This window comes from Danio aesculapii, chromosome 8, assembly GCF_903798145.1.
Source record: "Danio aesculapii chromosome 8, fDanAes4.1, whole genome shotgun sequence".
In the NCBI taxonomy this organism is placed as follows: Eukaryota; Metazoa; Chordata; class Actinopteri; order Cypriniformes; family Danionidae; genus Danio; species Danio aesculapii.
This window is the reverse complement of record NC_079442.1, coordinates 38662350-38676529: the sequence shown is the minus strand read 5'-3', so window position 1 is coordinate 38676529 and position 14180 is coordinate 38662350. Positions and strand designations below refer to the sequence as shown.

The following is a 14180-nucleotide window of genomic DNA, read 5'->3' as shown; positions in this document are numbered from 1 at the left end:
CACTGGCTAGACATTGAATTTTGGTCACCTGATGTCACAACCTAAATCTAATCAAATATTAACGTCTTATGATGTTGTGTGCCTGCTGGGCAATCACTAAATGCACTACAGTATGTTACGTTTACACACATCCACAAATTACATGTAAATGCATCAGCTTTTTATACTGTAATACTCACTACTCTTACTCTGAGTAATATTTACAACAGATACTTTTACTCGCACTACATTTTTAAGCAAGTAAGGCCACTTTTACTTAAGCATGATTTTTCAGTACTTTTTTCACCACTGCTAGTAACTTCCCACATTAAGTTACTGTGTAACTTATGTAATTTCCAGAGTAATTAAAATAACTACTGCATTACTTTTAAAAAATCTAATTTGTCAAATGACTATAAAATAAATATAAAACATTGTACACTAATCTACACTATTTAATGTTGTTGTGGGACTATGTGAGAGACAACAGCAGCATGTCCTCAACTATGTATGTAGATATAATTTTGTTTAATTCTGTCTGGGTAAAAAATGTTTGCGGTGAAGAAAAAAATAAGTTTTAGTTGTTTGGATGTCGTGGCTTTGTCTCCTCCTTTGGTAGCAGAGCTTATGTTATCACCTGTGTAGCCACTAATTTTGTGGCAGCATGTGATGATGTGAGGTGCTTCATTAGATTAGAATTACTTGTCACCAATGCAGAGAAACTCTTTTTTTCCTGGGTATAAGTTGCATGATAAATAAACATTCTTGCCTTTCACCTCAACGAGGGAAAAGTAGTGCTAATATTTCCAGTTTGCAAACGCTACAGTACCTTTGAACTTGGATCTGCCATCGTTCTGGTTCCTGGTCATTGGTGTATGCCACTGACTGTACGCGTGCTTGTGTGAACAACAACTCTACTATGATTGGCAAACGATGGAAATATAAGCCAATCATAATGTTCTCAGTTACACCATGTTCACAGATCACAGGTCATCATCACTGGTTGGTTATGTGTCCCGCCGCAGCCCCAAACACACACCTCAAATAAAGAGAGGTTCTATGGCTGAGAGAGACGCTGCTCACATAAAAAACCGCTTCAGTGTTCACAATTATAGTAACACGCTTTACGCTTATATATATATATATACGCTTATATGTATAGTAACTCGGTTAACGGTAACAGTGTTGGAACGGGTGGAACAGTAATTCATTTGATTACCCGTCACTGAAAAAAGTGTCGGCGTTAGAAATGCCGTTTATTTATAGTGCCATTATTGCCATCACTGCTTGATTTAAGGTTTTAATTGTATATCATTTATAGAATAGTTTATTATTATTATTATTATTATTATTATTATTATTTTATAACTGCCTCTTTATATTAGACTACTTATAATTCTTCCTTTGAAATCATAAATAGCTGTTATTTTCTGTAACATCAGTGCAATGATGGAAAGATAAAAAAAGTAACCAGAAGGGTCATTATTCACCCTAACAGTAAGTTTGAAAACAAAACAGTTTAAACCAATAAAAAGTCAATATGTGAAAGGCGAATTACAGTAGGATTTAGCAGGGATTGACTCCCCTAATTAATGCTTGATAACCCCTGAAAAACGTGAAAACAACATGTATGGGGGTCAGCTCTATAAATAGTAAGAAAGTTTAAATAATAATATTACTTATTAAATTATATATAATATAAATATACATTTAACCGCCCCTAAAATAGATTATACCATTGTGAATGCATAATTGCATCAATTAATCTAAGCCAATAGACATGGTAAGTGTTCACAAAACACTTTTCTTGTAAAATACGTGATACTTTTAAAATAGCCTAAAAGTAACATAAAATCAGATGTGTTGTTTGTATAGTTTAACCTACAGTAACCTCTGAAATAGCTAATCACAGGATATTGTAGGTCAGAATACACAAAACACTGAAAAATTAAATATGTTGCATTAATAAAATAGATGCCATTTAATTTGACTCATTGACACCTGTATTACACAAATTAATATTACCGAAAACGTTGACCTCCCTGATCGTCAATTTATAACTCGCACCCTGAAACCATTTGCACCATTGAAAATTAATAAGTGAAACTAAAGAGCAAAATGATGACTAAATATTCACAGAAACTTTTTTAACTTTACAGTACTCATAAAGATCTAGTTACTGTGTCTTAGCTAAGGATTATGGATAGTACTACTAGTTTTATATGACTAAGTTCAACAGATTATTGCAGATTAAGTTGAGTCAAACAATAATTGTGAGTTAACAGTTTATACTGATTTGCAGAGCTTAATTCTGTGTTAAACATTAGTATGAACTTAGGCTATACAGCAGAATCACGCAAAACAGCGGATGCCCAGTTGGTGCTGTGTTTACAGGGATCTTGTGGTTTGTTGTTAGTGGTTTGTTCTCTGTGTTCCTGACCCTCCCACACACAATATTGTTTTCACAGGAAGCAGTCAAGATCTCCCTCCTTCCTCTCAGCCTCCTATCAAAATGTGAAATGATGCTTTCCTTGCATGATATTCGTGTTCCCTTTGTCTATATACATACTGTATGAACACATCTTTTCATTAGGCTTAGAGTGCATTTGTTTCTAGGCGGTGATGGTTTGTAAATGCTACCACTATAAACACAACATGTTATGAATTATGTAAGCTTAATTAAACGTGCTAATGTTATATAATTTGTACTGATGGATTCATCTCAAAGCTTGCAGGGGACATGAAAGTTTCAAGATTTCTTGTTGACAACTATCGTTTTGGCATTTTTTTTACGAATGCAGAAACCAATGTGGTCAAATATGTCAGTGGTCATTGTATTCATAAGATTTTCTGTCTTACTTAAGATGCTTTAAAATCATATTCTGTATGCTTTGTAGCCTTGCTGTATCTGTAGGAGTAGTTTTCTCTCCTCTCTTTAGCAGTCCTCCAGTGAAGTCTTTCATCTCGTTCCCGTGCTGCTATTTTAATTCTTTCTCAGGTCCTAATTAGAATCGCTGACATCCCGCTACCTTGACACCCCAGATGTGACTAATGCAGGACAATCTGGGATTAATATTGCACTTTTATAAAGCCCTGCTGGAAATGAAGTGAAAATATTGGCAGGGAAATATTCTGGGGTTTGTTTTATGCCATTATTAATTTCAGTAATGGTGAGCTGTCTCCCCCATTGGCTGTATGGAAATCTTAGATTGTCTCTGATAATTTCATAAAGGTCTTAATTTATTGACTTTATGTGCATGGCTGCAGAAAGTCGGTGGAAGTGTTAGTGCATGACAATTTTCAAGACACAATTGGGAATGATATGAATTATTTATATGATTTTACTTGCGCATACTTTGTCTGTTTCATTTTTTTTGTGATCATTTTGGTAGTGTAAATGCAAACATAAGGTTTGGCGAATAGATTTTAATTGATATTTATATATTTCTCCATCATTTCCTTTCAAATCTTTTTTACATAAACAATAGTTAACTCAGGACCTCCAGTAAAAACATCTCCCTTTAAAACCCATTTTATTTTGCAGTATTTAAGCCCAGTGGCATTTAAGCAAGGAAAAAAAGACATTCTTTGGCTAACTATTATTAAAAAGTGTAAAACGTCATATTTTAGTGGGCGACATGGTGGCTCTGTGGTTAGCACTGTTGCCTCACAGCAAGAAGGTTGCTGGTTCGAGTCCTGGCTGGGCCAGTTAGCATTTCTGTGTGGAGTTTGCATTTTCTTCTCGTGTGGGCGTGGGTTTCCTCAGGGTGCTCCGGTTTCCCCCACAGTCCAAAGACGTGCAGTATAGGTGGAGCGAATAAACTAAAACTGGCCATAGTGTATGTATGTGAATGAGTTGAATGAGTTTATGGATGTTTCCCAGTACTGGGTTGCAGCTGGAAGGGCGTCCGCTGCGTAAAACATATGGTGGATAAGTTGGTGCTTCATTTCGCTGTAGTGACCCCTGATGAATAAAGGGACTAAGACGAAGGAAAACGAATGAATGTCATATTTTGGCAATTTTTTATTAATCTTTGGACTGTTACGGAAATGCACGCTTTTTCTACTGTTCCCACTTCTCAAATAAATTTTAATTATGTAATTATAATTATGTGGGTATTTCCGTTATGGAGTTCAGAATCTGTTTTGTATTTATATAAACTGAGTAATTTGTATATGCAAGTTTTTTTGTATGTGTGGCTTTACACAAAAAATTCAAATATATCAAAACTGATGTTATTTTGATTTCTGAATTTCATTGACTTATCCAAACTGTAATAACAATAATAATAATAATAATAATAATAATAATAATAATAATAATAATAATAATAATAATAATAATAATAATAATAATAATTGTCACGGTCACCAGCGATCGTAACTCCCTAGATCACTGGTTTGCACATAAGAACTACAAATCTTCTTGTAAATGGACTACATATTCAGTCATGCCACACACACTCACACTGCTCCAAGTCTCTACTGATTACACTTACACCACCTGAGGATCGTCAAAGACTGATTACAAACACCATTTAAGCAGCACACACACTTATTCACATTGCCAAGTCTTCTGTAACATGGGGAGTGACAGAGACAACTGAATTTTAGATCCACATGCAGGTTTAATCAAAGTCAGGCAAGCAAAGGTCAACACAGGTGCAAACAGATGTATAAAGGCAGTCCAGAATCATAGTCAAAAGTATCAGGCGAGAGGTCGGAAGGCAGGCGGCAGACAGGAATAACTAGGAACAAGGCTAGGGTAAACACACGGAGAAACAAGACTAAGGAAACGCGTTGAATTGTTATCTGTTATCTTAATTGGTGTTTGTAATCAGTCTTTGACGATCCTCAGGTGGTGTCAGTGTAATCAGTAGAGACAGGGAGCAGGTGTGTGTGTGGCATGACTGAATATGTAGTACATTTACAAGCAGATTTGTAGTTCTTATGTGCAAACCAGCGATCTAGGGAGTTACGATCGCTGGTGACCGTGACAATAATAATAATAATAATAATAATAATAATAATAATAATAATAATAAAAATAATAATAAAAATCTTCTTTTCCTTATATGGAAACTAATAGATTTTGTACTATTAAAATGCAGTGTTTTTGTAAACACAAACTGTAATTTCAAGGGTTCCAAAATCTTTCAAAAATAATGCATTTTTGGTATAGTTATCATTAGGATTGATGCTGGTAAATAGGATGTCAGTGAAAGTGTTAAAACATTAACATAAATGTTTATGATGTTTTTCCAGTGGAATTTTTTTTGTTCTCTATGGGCTTTTGTGTATTTTTTTTAACTGATGCACAAAGATTACATTTTGTGCATAAGGGTTAATCCTTTAATGAGGTTTAACCCAGTACTGCATTTGGAGTAAAATCTTGTATTTTTAACCTCTTAGCACATTCTATTTGATCTGGTTCTGTTCTTCATTTGATTAGATCTAATGCGTAAATGAGTATTCTTTAGTATTTCTTTCTCTTCATATGTGTCTTGTGTTCATGCACTTTTCATTGGCAGTCTCTCTCATCTCGGTGGGGTGGAAGGGGATGGAGTTTAATTAGCCAACAACAGGAGTGCCAGGTGAACTGGGCTATGAGAGAATCCAGAATTTCAGCTTTTGCTTGAGACGTTGGAAAGAATGGTTCATCCCAGGTTACACACACAGCTTCCCGTGGGTAGCTGTGAGAAGGCGAATGCCAACAAAGCTTCTCTCTCACACACTGATCCTCTGATTTCCCTCTGAGTGTTGCGTGCTGCATCACCGATGAGTTGCTTTTTCCTGATAGGTGGCACAGCAAATAAAGGATGACATTTGCATCTTATAATGAGCCGTGCCTTGATGGGGTCCCTATGAGGGAAGAGGCTTTCTGTTCATTCTGAGCAGACCAACAACAATCATATCACATTATTACAAGGTCCTTTTTTCTGGTTGTCTGAGATGGAGGCTTTAATTGGGATAGATAAAACAAGTATACTGTATGTTGTGTGTTGAGTTGCTGGTTTGCACAGTAGGAGCTGTTGAAACTCACGTTCTTGGTTAACTGATTTCACTAAATGTACAGTATATATTGATATTACCAAATTACGGCTGAACACTACAGAAAATAATTGCCATTTTTCAATTATTTTGTTTTCTGCACTATATAGTATATTGCCATTTAAAAACATACATAATTTTTCATCGGATGACTTGAGTAACTATTTGTTTAAAGAATAAAATAATTGCAGAGTGAGCAAATATAAATATGGCAACTATAACCTTGACATTTTATTACGTTCATAAGCCTTGTCCGACTGAATGATTTGAGGAAAATCTTAAAATATGTGAGTAGTGAAAAATAATGAAATGATCATATTGTCTAACTTTAGCATGAGTGTGTTCTTACTGGGAAATTACATATGGGAGTAATAGTTCTTTCTGGGAAATAATATATGGGAAATAACATATCATATCTGTCAAAATCACCAGCGAACAAGCAGTTGCAGATGACTGGAAACACAACTACAACTGAACTACAAATCTGTCACTGAACTGGACTTCAAATCCCATCATGCACCCCACACACACACCAGTTCCAGGTCTCTCCCTGATTACACACACATCTGGAAACAAGTCATAGACGGATTACATGGACTATATATTCACTTCTCTCACACACACATAGGGCTGAGTCTTATTGTTGATTGTTAGCTGTAACATTTCAACGTGTTCTATTGTCTAGCCTGTCCTTGTTACTGGATACTTGCCTTGTTTTTATACTGTTTGCCACCTGCACTGACCTCTTTGTCTGTGACCATGACGTCTGCTGAATCAGTTAAAATGTATTTCAATAAATTAGAAAAGAGAAAGTCCGATTCAGAAATTCTGTTTTTGAGTGATTTGTCCAAGTCCAAATTGAGTGTCACATCTGTCCCCAATGACTTCTTATTATTTTCAACCAAATATGAAATTTAATTTTCAATTTTCAACAAACGAGTGGAGTGAAAAACAGAGATGATTCATTGTTCATCCCTGATGAAAGTCACCTGTACTTAGAAGGAAGCTGTGAATCAGAAGTGACCCCTATTAGAAAATGCGCTGGTTGTCATTCACAGAGAGAGATTACCTCATTATGGACCCCACACATTTAACACCGCTGCTTTAATTACTCCACTTTACCTAAAACATCATCACAGTCATCACTACAGCACCAATTACCAAGTCACTAACAATGGAAATTACACAGTTTACAAAACATCATCATAATTAACACATCTCTGCAATACTCATAACTCTTTTTGATTAAGTCTCTAACCAAATTTTGTATTTTATTTTGTTAACAGGATTCTGGCCACAGCAGGAGCCCACATGAATATTTCATTAGACCTGCGCACACTGAGGGCTGTGAGGGTATTACGGCCCCTCAAACTGGTCTCTGGCATTCCTAGTATGTTTACAAATCTATATGGAGTTCTTAATGACACTGTGGCAAATGATTTAATAGGAGAGGTATTATTGTGTATCCTATAAGGGACAAAATGTTAAAAGAAAAAGACATAAATCTAGTCCCAAAAGCAGCAGGCTACATGCAACAAGGTATTTTTTATCTGGGTAGCAGCACAGAGAAATTTCCAACATAGGCTCATTCTGAAAATGTAGCCCTATATGCATTTCTGGAGATCGCGTATTATGTAGCCAGAGCTACGTATGGTTGCATTTTGTCTTTAAAACTAACGATACAGGGTGGTATGACTCCGTTCCTTTTCTCACTTACCAGCTGACCACTTACCTTATGGACGGCTTTTCCACTGTAACCAGTTTGTCCAGTGGCTTGCCACGTACGTCAGTGGATTTGAGACGCAGAGCAAAGTTGACCGCGACAACGGGGTTCGAGTCCGGTAAAGAATGGTTCCAGAAAGCGGATAAGACAAAAACAAGAGAGAAGAAAACTCGCAAGAGAAATTTGAGATCTCAAAAAGCACACAGTGGCCTCTGGCGGATTTCACGAAAACAAAACCTGCAAAACAACGTAGCTCCTGGGATGTATTTTGCTCTGTACAGAAATGTACAATTTAAGTCATAATTATTAGCCCCCCTGAATTATTAGCCCCCCTGTTTATTTTTTTCCCTAATTTCTGTTTAATGGAGAGAAGATTTTTTTCAACACATTTCTAAACATAATAGTTTTAATAACTCATCTCTAATAACTGATTTATTTTATCTTTGCCATGATGACAGTAAATAATATTTGACTAGATATTTTTCAAGACACTTCTATACAGCTTAAAGTGACATTTAAAGGCTTAACTAGGTTAATTAGGCTAACTACACAGGTTAGGGTAATTAAGCAAGTTATTGTATAACAATGGTTTGTTCTGTAGACTATCAAAAAATATATCGCTTAAAGAGGCTAACAATTTTGAATTTTAAAAAATTTTGAATTTTTCCTTGCTCTGTTAAACATCATTTGGGAAATATTTAAAAAAGCTTAAAAAATTCAAAGGGGGGCTAATAATTTTGAGTTCAACTGTATACAGGGGTACGCAATCAGAATGAGCCTGGGTTGGAAATTTTTCTGGTCCAAAATACAACTCTACATATTTGCAACCTATCATATCTCTGCTAGTTTGAAAAAGTGTCCGTTTTTATGTCATTAAATGTGCCCATAATTTTTTATATGCTTAATGTTATGTGTTTTATTCATGTACATTTCCTTTTTGCTTAAGGTCTGCAAATAGTTCTTAAATCCATAATGAAGGCAATGGTGCCATTGCTTCAGATCGGACTGCTGCTGTTTTTTGCTATTCTCATGTTTGCCATTATTGGATTGGAGTTCTACAGTGGGAAACTCCACAAGCAATGTGAAGCTGTAGGTAAAGGTAAGAAGAATCACATGGGCAAACATACAAGATCAACACTTCCACATATGCACAAACGTATAGTACAGAGTTGTTTTTACTGCAGCAACACAAATCTGGAATCCAAGCAGAAAGCGTAAATATTTAGAACACCTTAAAAGATTAAAAACCCACCTCTCTGTAACCTAACATGCTTTACGGTCATTCTTGTTGCCATGAATGTTGACTAGAGAAACTGTTTTCAAGAATAACACAAGAAAAGCGTTAATACCATTTGCAAATCCATTCTGATTTCCTTGACTTATAATCAGATGCTTGCCTCCTCCCATACAGGAATCTAATATCAGCTTTTCTTATTGGCTTTCTCTAGTAGCTGTATAATACAAAACAATAAAACAAACAAATAAACAAATGACACACATATAATAAACAAAAAGTAGCTGGCCGATATAAATTCTGATTCAATGCATTGATTTTAAAAAAGCCATTTACTTGTCTCTGTCATATTCTGCAGATTCTGAGAGAGTAGACTCACCTGAGTATGAATTTCCATGTGGAAGCAAACTGTGTCCTCCTCATTATAACTGCTCTGGCTACTGGACAGGACCCAATGACGGCATCACTCAGTTTGATAACATCTTATTTTCTTTACTCACCGTCTTCCAGTGCATCACCATGGAAGGCTGGACGACCATCCTCTATTACGTAAGTTTCTATTTCAGCTAACTTGTGTGAAGCAGTTCTGGATCTCTGTCTATGTATTATAATCCTAATGAATAAAAATATAATCTTATTGTAATGCAATTCCAAAGCATTATTTGATGCTAAAGTTTCAATAAATGCCTAGGAACATGAAACCTTTTTAGCAACTTCTAGAGGGCAGGATGCTTCTGAGGCTAAAAGCCATTTGATTGATCAGATCATCTGTTGATTGTGATGACATAAAAACTATTAACGTTAGAATGTGATTTTGTTCATACAGTAGCTTTGGAGCAACATACTTATAAACTCATGACTATTGTTTTGGTGATAGCACTTAAATGTTGATGTCAAGGGGACCTGAAATCTTGTCTGAACGTTAATCTACTAGATTTTCTTGTTCGATGAAGAAAGTAGCATTATCATTTGTGTTTGAAATATTAGTATTTACAGCTCATTCGTTTGAGGTATTTGGTAAGTTGTGGGTTGGATAAGTTCCATATTCTTCAGATTATTAAAGCTTTGGGTGAAATTGCTTTAGTGTTTGACTTTACATGTTAAGCTGACTTTGTTCTTTGTTGTCTTTTGGTCCCACTTTATATTAATTGGCCTTTAATACTAGGGACTTACATCAAAAAAATAAATACAATGTACTTACTTTATTCATAATATAGTGGGGTGGGATACAGGTCACGTTAGGCACAGGTTTGGTAGTATACAGTAGTTAGGTTTAGTGATATTTTAAGGTGTAACATTATAATTTTAAATGTAATTACAGAAATTGCAGATGTAATTTCATGCAGGTATTTAATCAATCTTAAGTACATTGTGAAAACATGAATTGTACAATAAGTACACTGTACCAAATTATTAATCAAATCAAATCACTTTTATTGTCACATCATCAGCAGCACGTGTACTTTGGTGAGTGAAAAGCTTATCTGCTGGCTCCAGACAGTGCAAAATACAATGACAGTAGGCATTGTAGGCAATATTGTTTTAAGTAAGGATTGGTAAAAGTGCAGTGCATGCTACATCTTGATGCTAAGAGTTAAATGTAAGAGTTGTGTCATCAATTTTAATGTAAGTACATATTAGTTAAGGCCATGTAAAGTGGGTTGTCTTATTAATTTCAAACAGTTTAAAGAAGTAGTTGAAGTTGATACTGTCTGTCAGGATCTCATTTTACTTGGAGAGTTTTATTTGTGATTTGGGAAGATTGGGACATGCCTACTTTGACTGCTACTGTCAGAAAAATTTGCACCACAGAGCTAGAAAACATCCCTAAAATGTAAACAGAACAAATGACGAAAATTTATATTGTAGGACTTTTCTTGAATTTGAAATTACATTCTGCTGCTAATATTACAATTTGTACTGTATACTGTAAGAATTAACATGTTTAATGTTAAAAGATTAACATGTTTAAAGATGTAAGCACATGCATATTACAACAACAATTATTGATTTTAAATTTGAGTTTTTCTATAGTGATTTTTCCCCTTGTTATCCTCTTCTAATTACGAAACAAAGCTAAAGATATCTTCAAAACTATTTGTAATACTCATGTTTGTGTATTTGTTTGTTGTATTTGTCATGTTTGTTTTAATAATAATATGTTTCAATCAACATTTATAATGATTTTGCACAGAAGTTGTCATGATCCTATAGTTTTAAATGTATGGAAATTTTATTTAGAAATTCTTTGGTCAAATTGTCTATCAGTATTACTTTTGAATTATTAAAAACAAAACCTATATAAAAATACATTTGGTAACACTTTAGGTTACAATTCACGGTATTAACAAGCCATTTACTAATATTACTAGCTTAATAAACTACTAATTATCTGTTTATTAATAGTTAATAAGGTAGAAGTTGGGTTTAGGTGTTGTGTAGGATTAGGAATGCAGAATAAAAGCATACTTTATAACTACTAATGAACAGTTCATTTCTTAGTAATGGGCAGGTAATAAGCCAGTAGTTAATCGCATGAATTGTGACCTAAACTAAAGTGTTACCATACATTTTTATTTATAGTTAGATTAGGATGCATTTTAAACATGTTTGTATGACAGTAGACACCTAACAGGAAGCATAAAAAGGAGGACAGTGCACAAATATTGTGCCATAAGCCATGATCTAAAAGAGCAAATATTTTAATAATATGTCAAGCTGGTTCATCCAAGTCCACAGTGATTTTAAATCTACCGTATGATGTCATACACGTTGACACGAGTCATGCTGCCACAGTTAGAGGTGTTTTTCACACTCATAACTGAGCTGTTGCAGCTGCGTCGGGATGTGGGGAACACCCTCTCAGCTCAGCTGGGCGATGATGCCGCCTGCCCACGCAGTGATCACACCCTTTACACGCAGAGCAGAGCCCCGCTGAACTGATACCATTACAAGGGCATGGTTTTTTTCAGACCTTTTCAGCCCGGGTATTTAGTAGATACTACTAATTGAAATTCTTTGTTTTGGTGTCTAAGGACTATACACATTCTGTTTTGTGTTTGCACAGACCAACGATGCCTTAGGCTCTACATGGAATTGGCTCTACTTCATTCCTCTAATCATAATTGGCTCCTTCTTTGTGTTGAATCTGGTATTAGGAGTCCTGTCAGGGTGAGTACTGTTCTCCTCTATAGACTCTTTCCTCAAAAGACAAACTGACACTACATCTAACCTGATGTTTGAGCTGACCCAGGGTAATGAGTTTTATTAGAGGTTAATGTGAAACGTATTAGCTGCATCTCTAGAGACAAGAGGTGAGATTGAGTTACTACACACACACACACACACACACACACACACACACACACACACACACTGCAATCCTATTTTTTCCTCTGTCTACTTCTCTCTTTTCTTTATGTTCACATACACTACAATAGAGGCTAAACATATGGAATTGTAAACATTTACAAGAGATACAACCACAGTGAAATGTTAAATTCTGTAATCATTTACTCATCCTTTACCTGTTCCATACCAGTTGTTTTGTTCTGTTGAACACTAAGTGAAGTTTATTTACAAACTAATTTCGAGAGGATCACTTGCTTAGCTGGTCCACGTGCTTAGCTGGTAGTCGGTCCACGTGTTCTCAGCTGGTCCCACATCAGCTCACGATTGATTATCCAATCAGATGATTACTAACTCACTATAAATAACCAGAGTTTTCTTATCTCAATATCTTTGTCTCGAAGAATCCCCCCTGCTACCCATCCCTAATCCCTCTCCTTTCCAGATGGGTGACATGGTGGCCCAGTGATTAGCACTGTTGCCTCACAGCAAGAATGTCTCCGGTTAAAGTCCCTTCTAAACCAGTTTATGTTTCTGTGCGGAGTTTGCTCTTTCTCCCTTGCTCACGTAGTTTTTCCCCAGGTTCTCCAGTTTCCTCCCACAGTCCAAAAAACGTGCAATCTAAGTAAATTGAACATACCAAAATTGACATCATAGACAAGCTCTTAGCGAGTACACCTCTCCTCAGTCATCCTATATCAGTCATTAGCCAGAAATAAGCAGGGGGGAGTTCATCAAGATCTACATGAGCTCAAACTCCCCTCTCGCCCTGCAAACAGGAGGGAACCCAGGGTGTGAGGATCTCATAAGCTCAGGGCTCTCTCCCGGGACAGCATGCCAAACAAGCTTTATTATCAATCATCAGCTAAGTGTGAACTCTTGAAAAAAGATGTAATGCAAAATGTTGGAAACCTGTAAACATTGACTTCGATAGTCAACGTAGGCTCATTCTAAAAATGTAGCCCTATACACATTTCTGGAGATCCATATTATGTAGCCAGAGCAACGTATGGCTGCATTTCATCTTTAAAACTAACACTATAGGGCGGTATGACGCTGTTCCTTTTCTCGCTTACAAGCTGACTGCTTACCTCAGTTTGAATGGCTTTCCTGCTGTTACCAGTTTGTTCAGTAGCTTGACATGTACGTCGGCGGACTTGAGATGCAGAACGGAGTTGACCGTGACAACAGGGTTTGAATCTGGTGAAGAGAAAGTACCAGACAGTACGAAAGTCATAAAACAAAAGCCAAAAAATTAAATAAACAGGTAAATAACAGGGTGAAAATGTGATACAATCTGAAAACATGGTAAAAAAACGGGGCTTTTCTTTTTCTGGATTGCTTTTTAAAAGACTGCGGTTTGGGCGATAAGTGGGCGATGGTCTATTGATGCTTTATAAAACATTATTGTTTGAGTTTAGGGAAGAGAAAGGGATGGGGGATTGGTCGGTTGGTCAGTCAGTTAGTTAGTCAGTCGACATTGGCCTCTGGTGGATTTGCGAAAACCTAAACTGCAAAAAAAAAAAAATACAGAAATGGATATAGGGGTACGTAATCAGAATAAGCCTAGGTTGTCCACATTAGAAAAAAAAACCCACGTAAGTCAATGGTTATAGGTTTTCAGCGGACTTCCATATGTGTATCCATTTGTGTTCAACAGAAGAAAAAAATAACATTAACATGTTTAGAACAATGGTGAGTAAATGACGACAATGGTGAGTATTTTTGGGTGAGCTATCCCTTTAATTCTCACCAAAACCACTTTTGTTTTATCAAAAGTAAAGTAAAAGCTTACATCACATGATTTCTGTTTTAATATATTTTAAAATGAATACATTCTTTTAA

At 35.8% G+C, this 14180-nt stretch overlaps 1 protein-coding gene across 1 annotated transcript in view; it reads left to right on the top strand.

The window, feature by feature from the left end:
* The window catches only part of LOC130233740 (probable voltage-dependent R-type calcium channel subunit alpha-1E), a 124414-nt gene that overhangs the window by 44583 nt on the left and 65651 nt on the right, over positions 1-14180 (top strand). Inside the window, exons 4-7 of the mRNA XM_056463919.1 lie at positions 7317-7420; positions 8700-8852; positions 9346-9536; positions 12055-12158. Of these exons, the coding sequence (XP_056319894.1) occupies positions 7317-7420; positions 8700-8852; positions 9346-9536; positions 12055-12158 (552 nt within the window). The remainder of the gene's footprint in view (positions 1-7316; positions 7421-8699; positions 8853-9345; positions 9537-12054; positions 12159-14180) is intronic.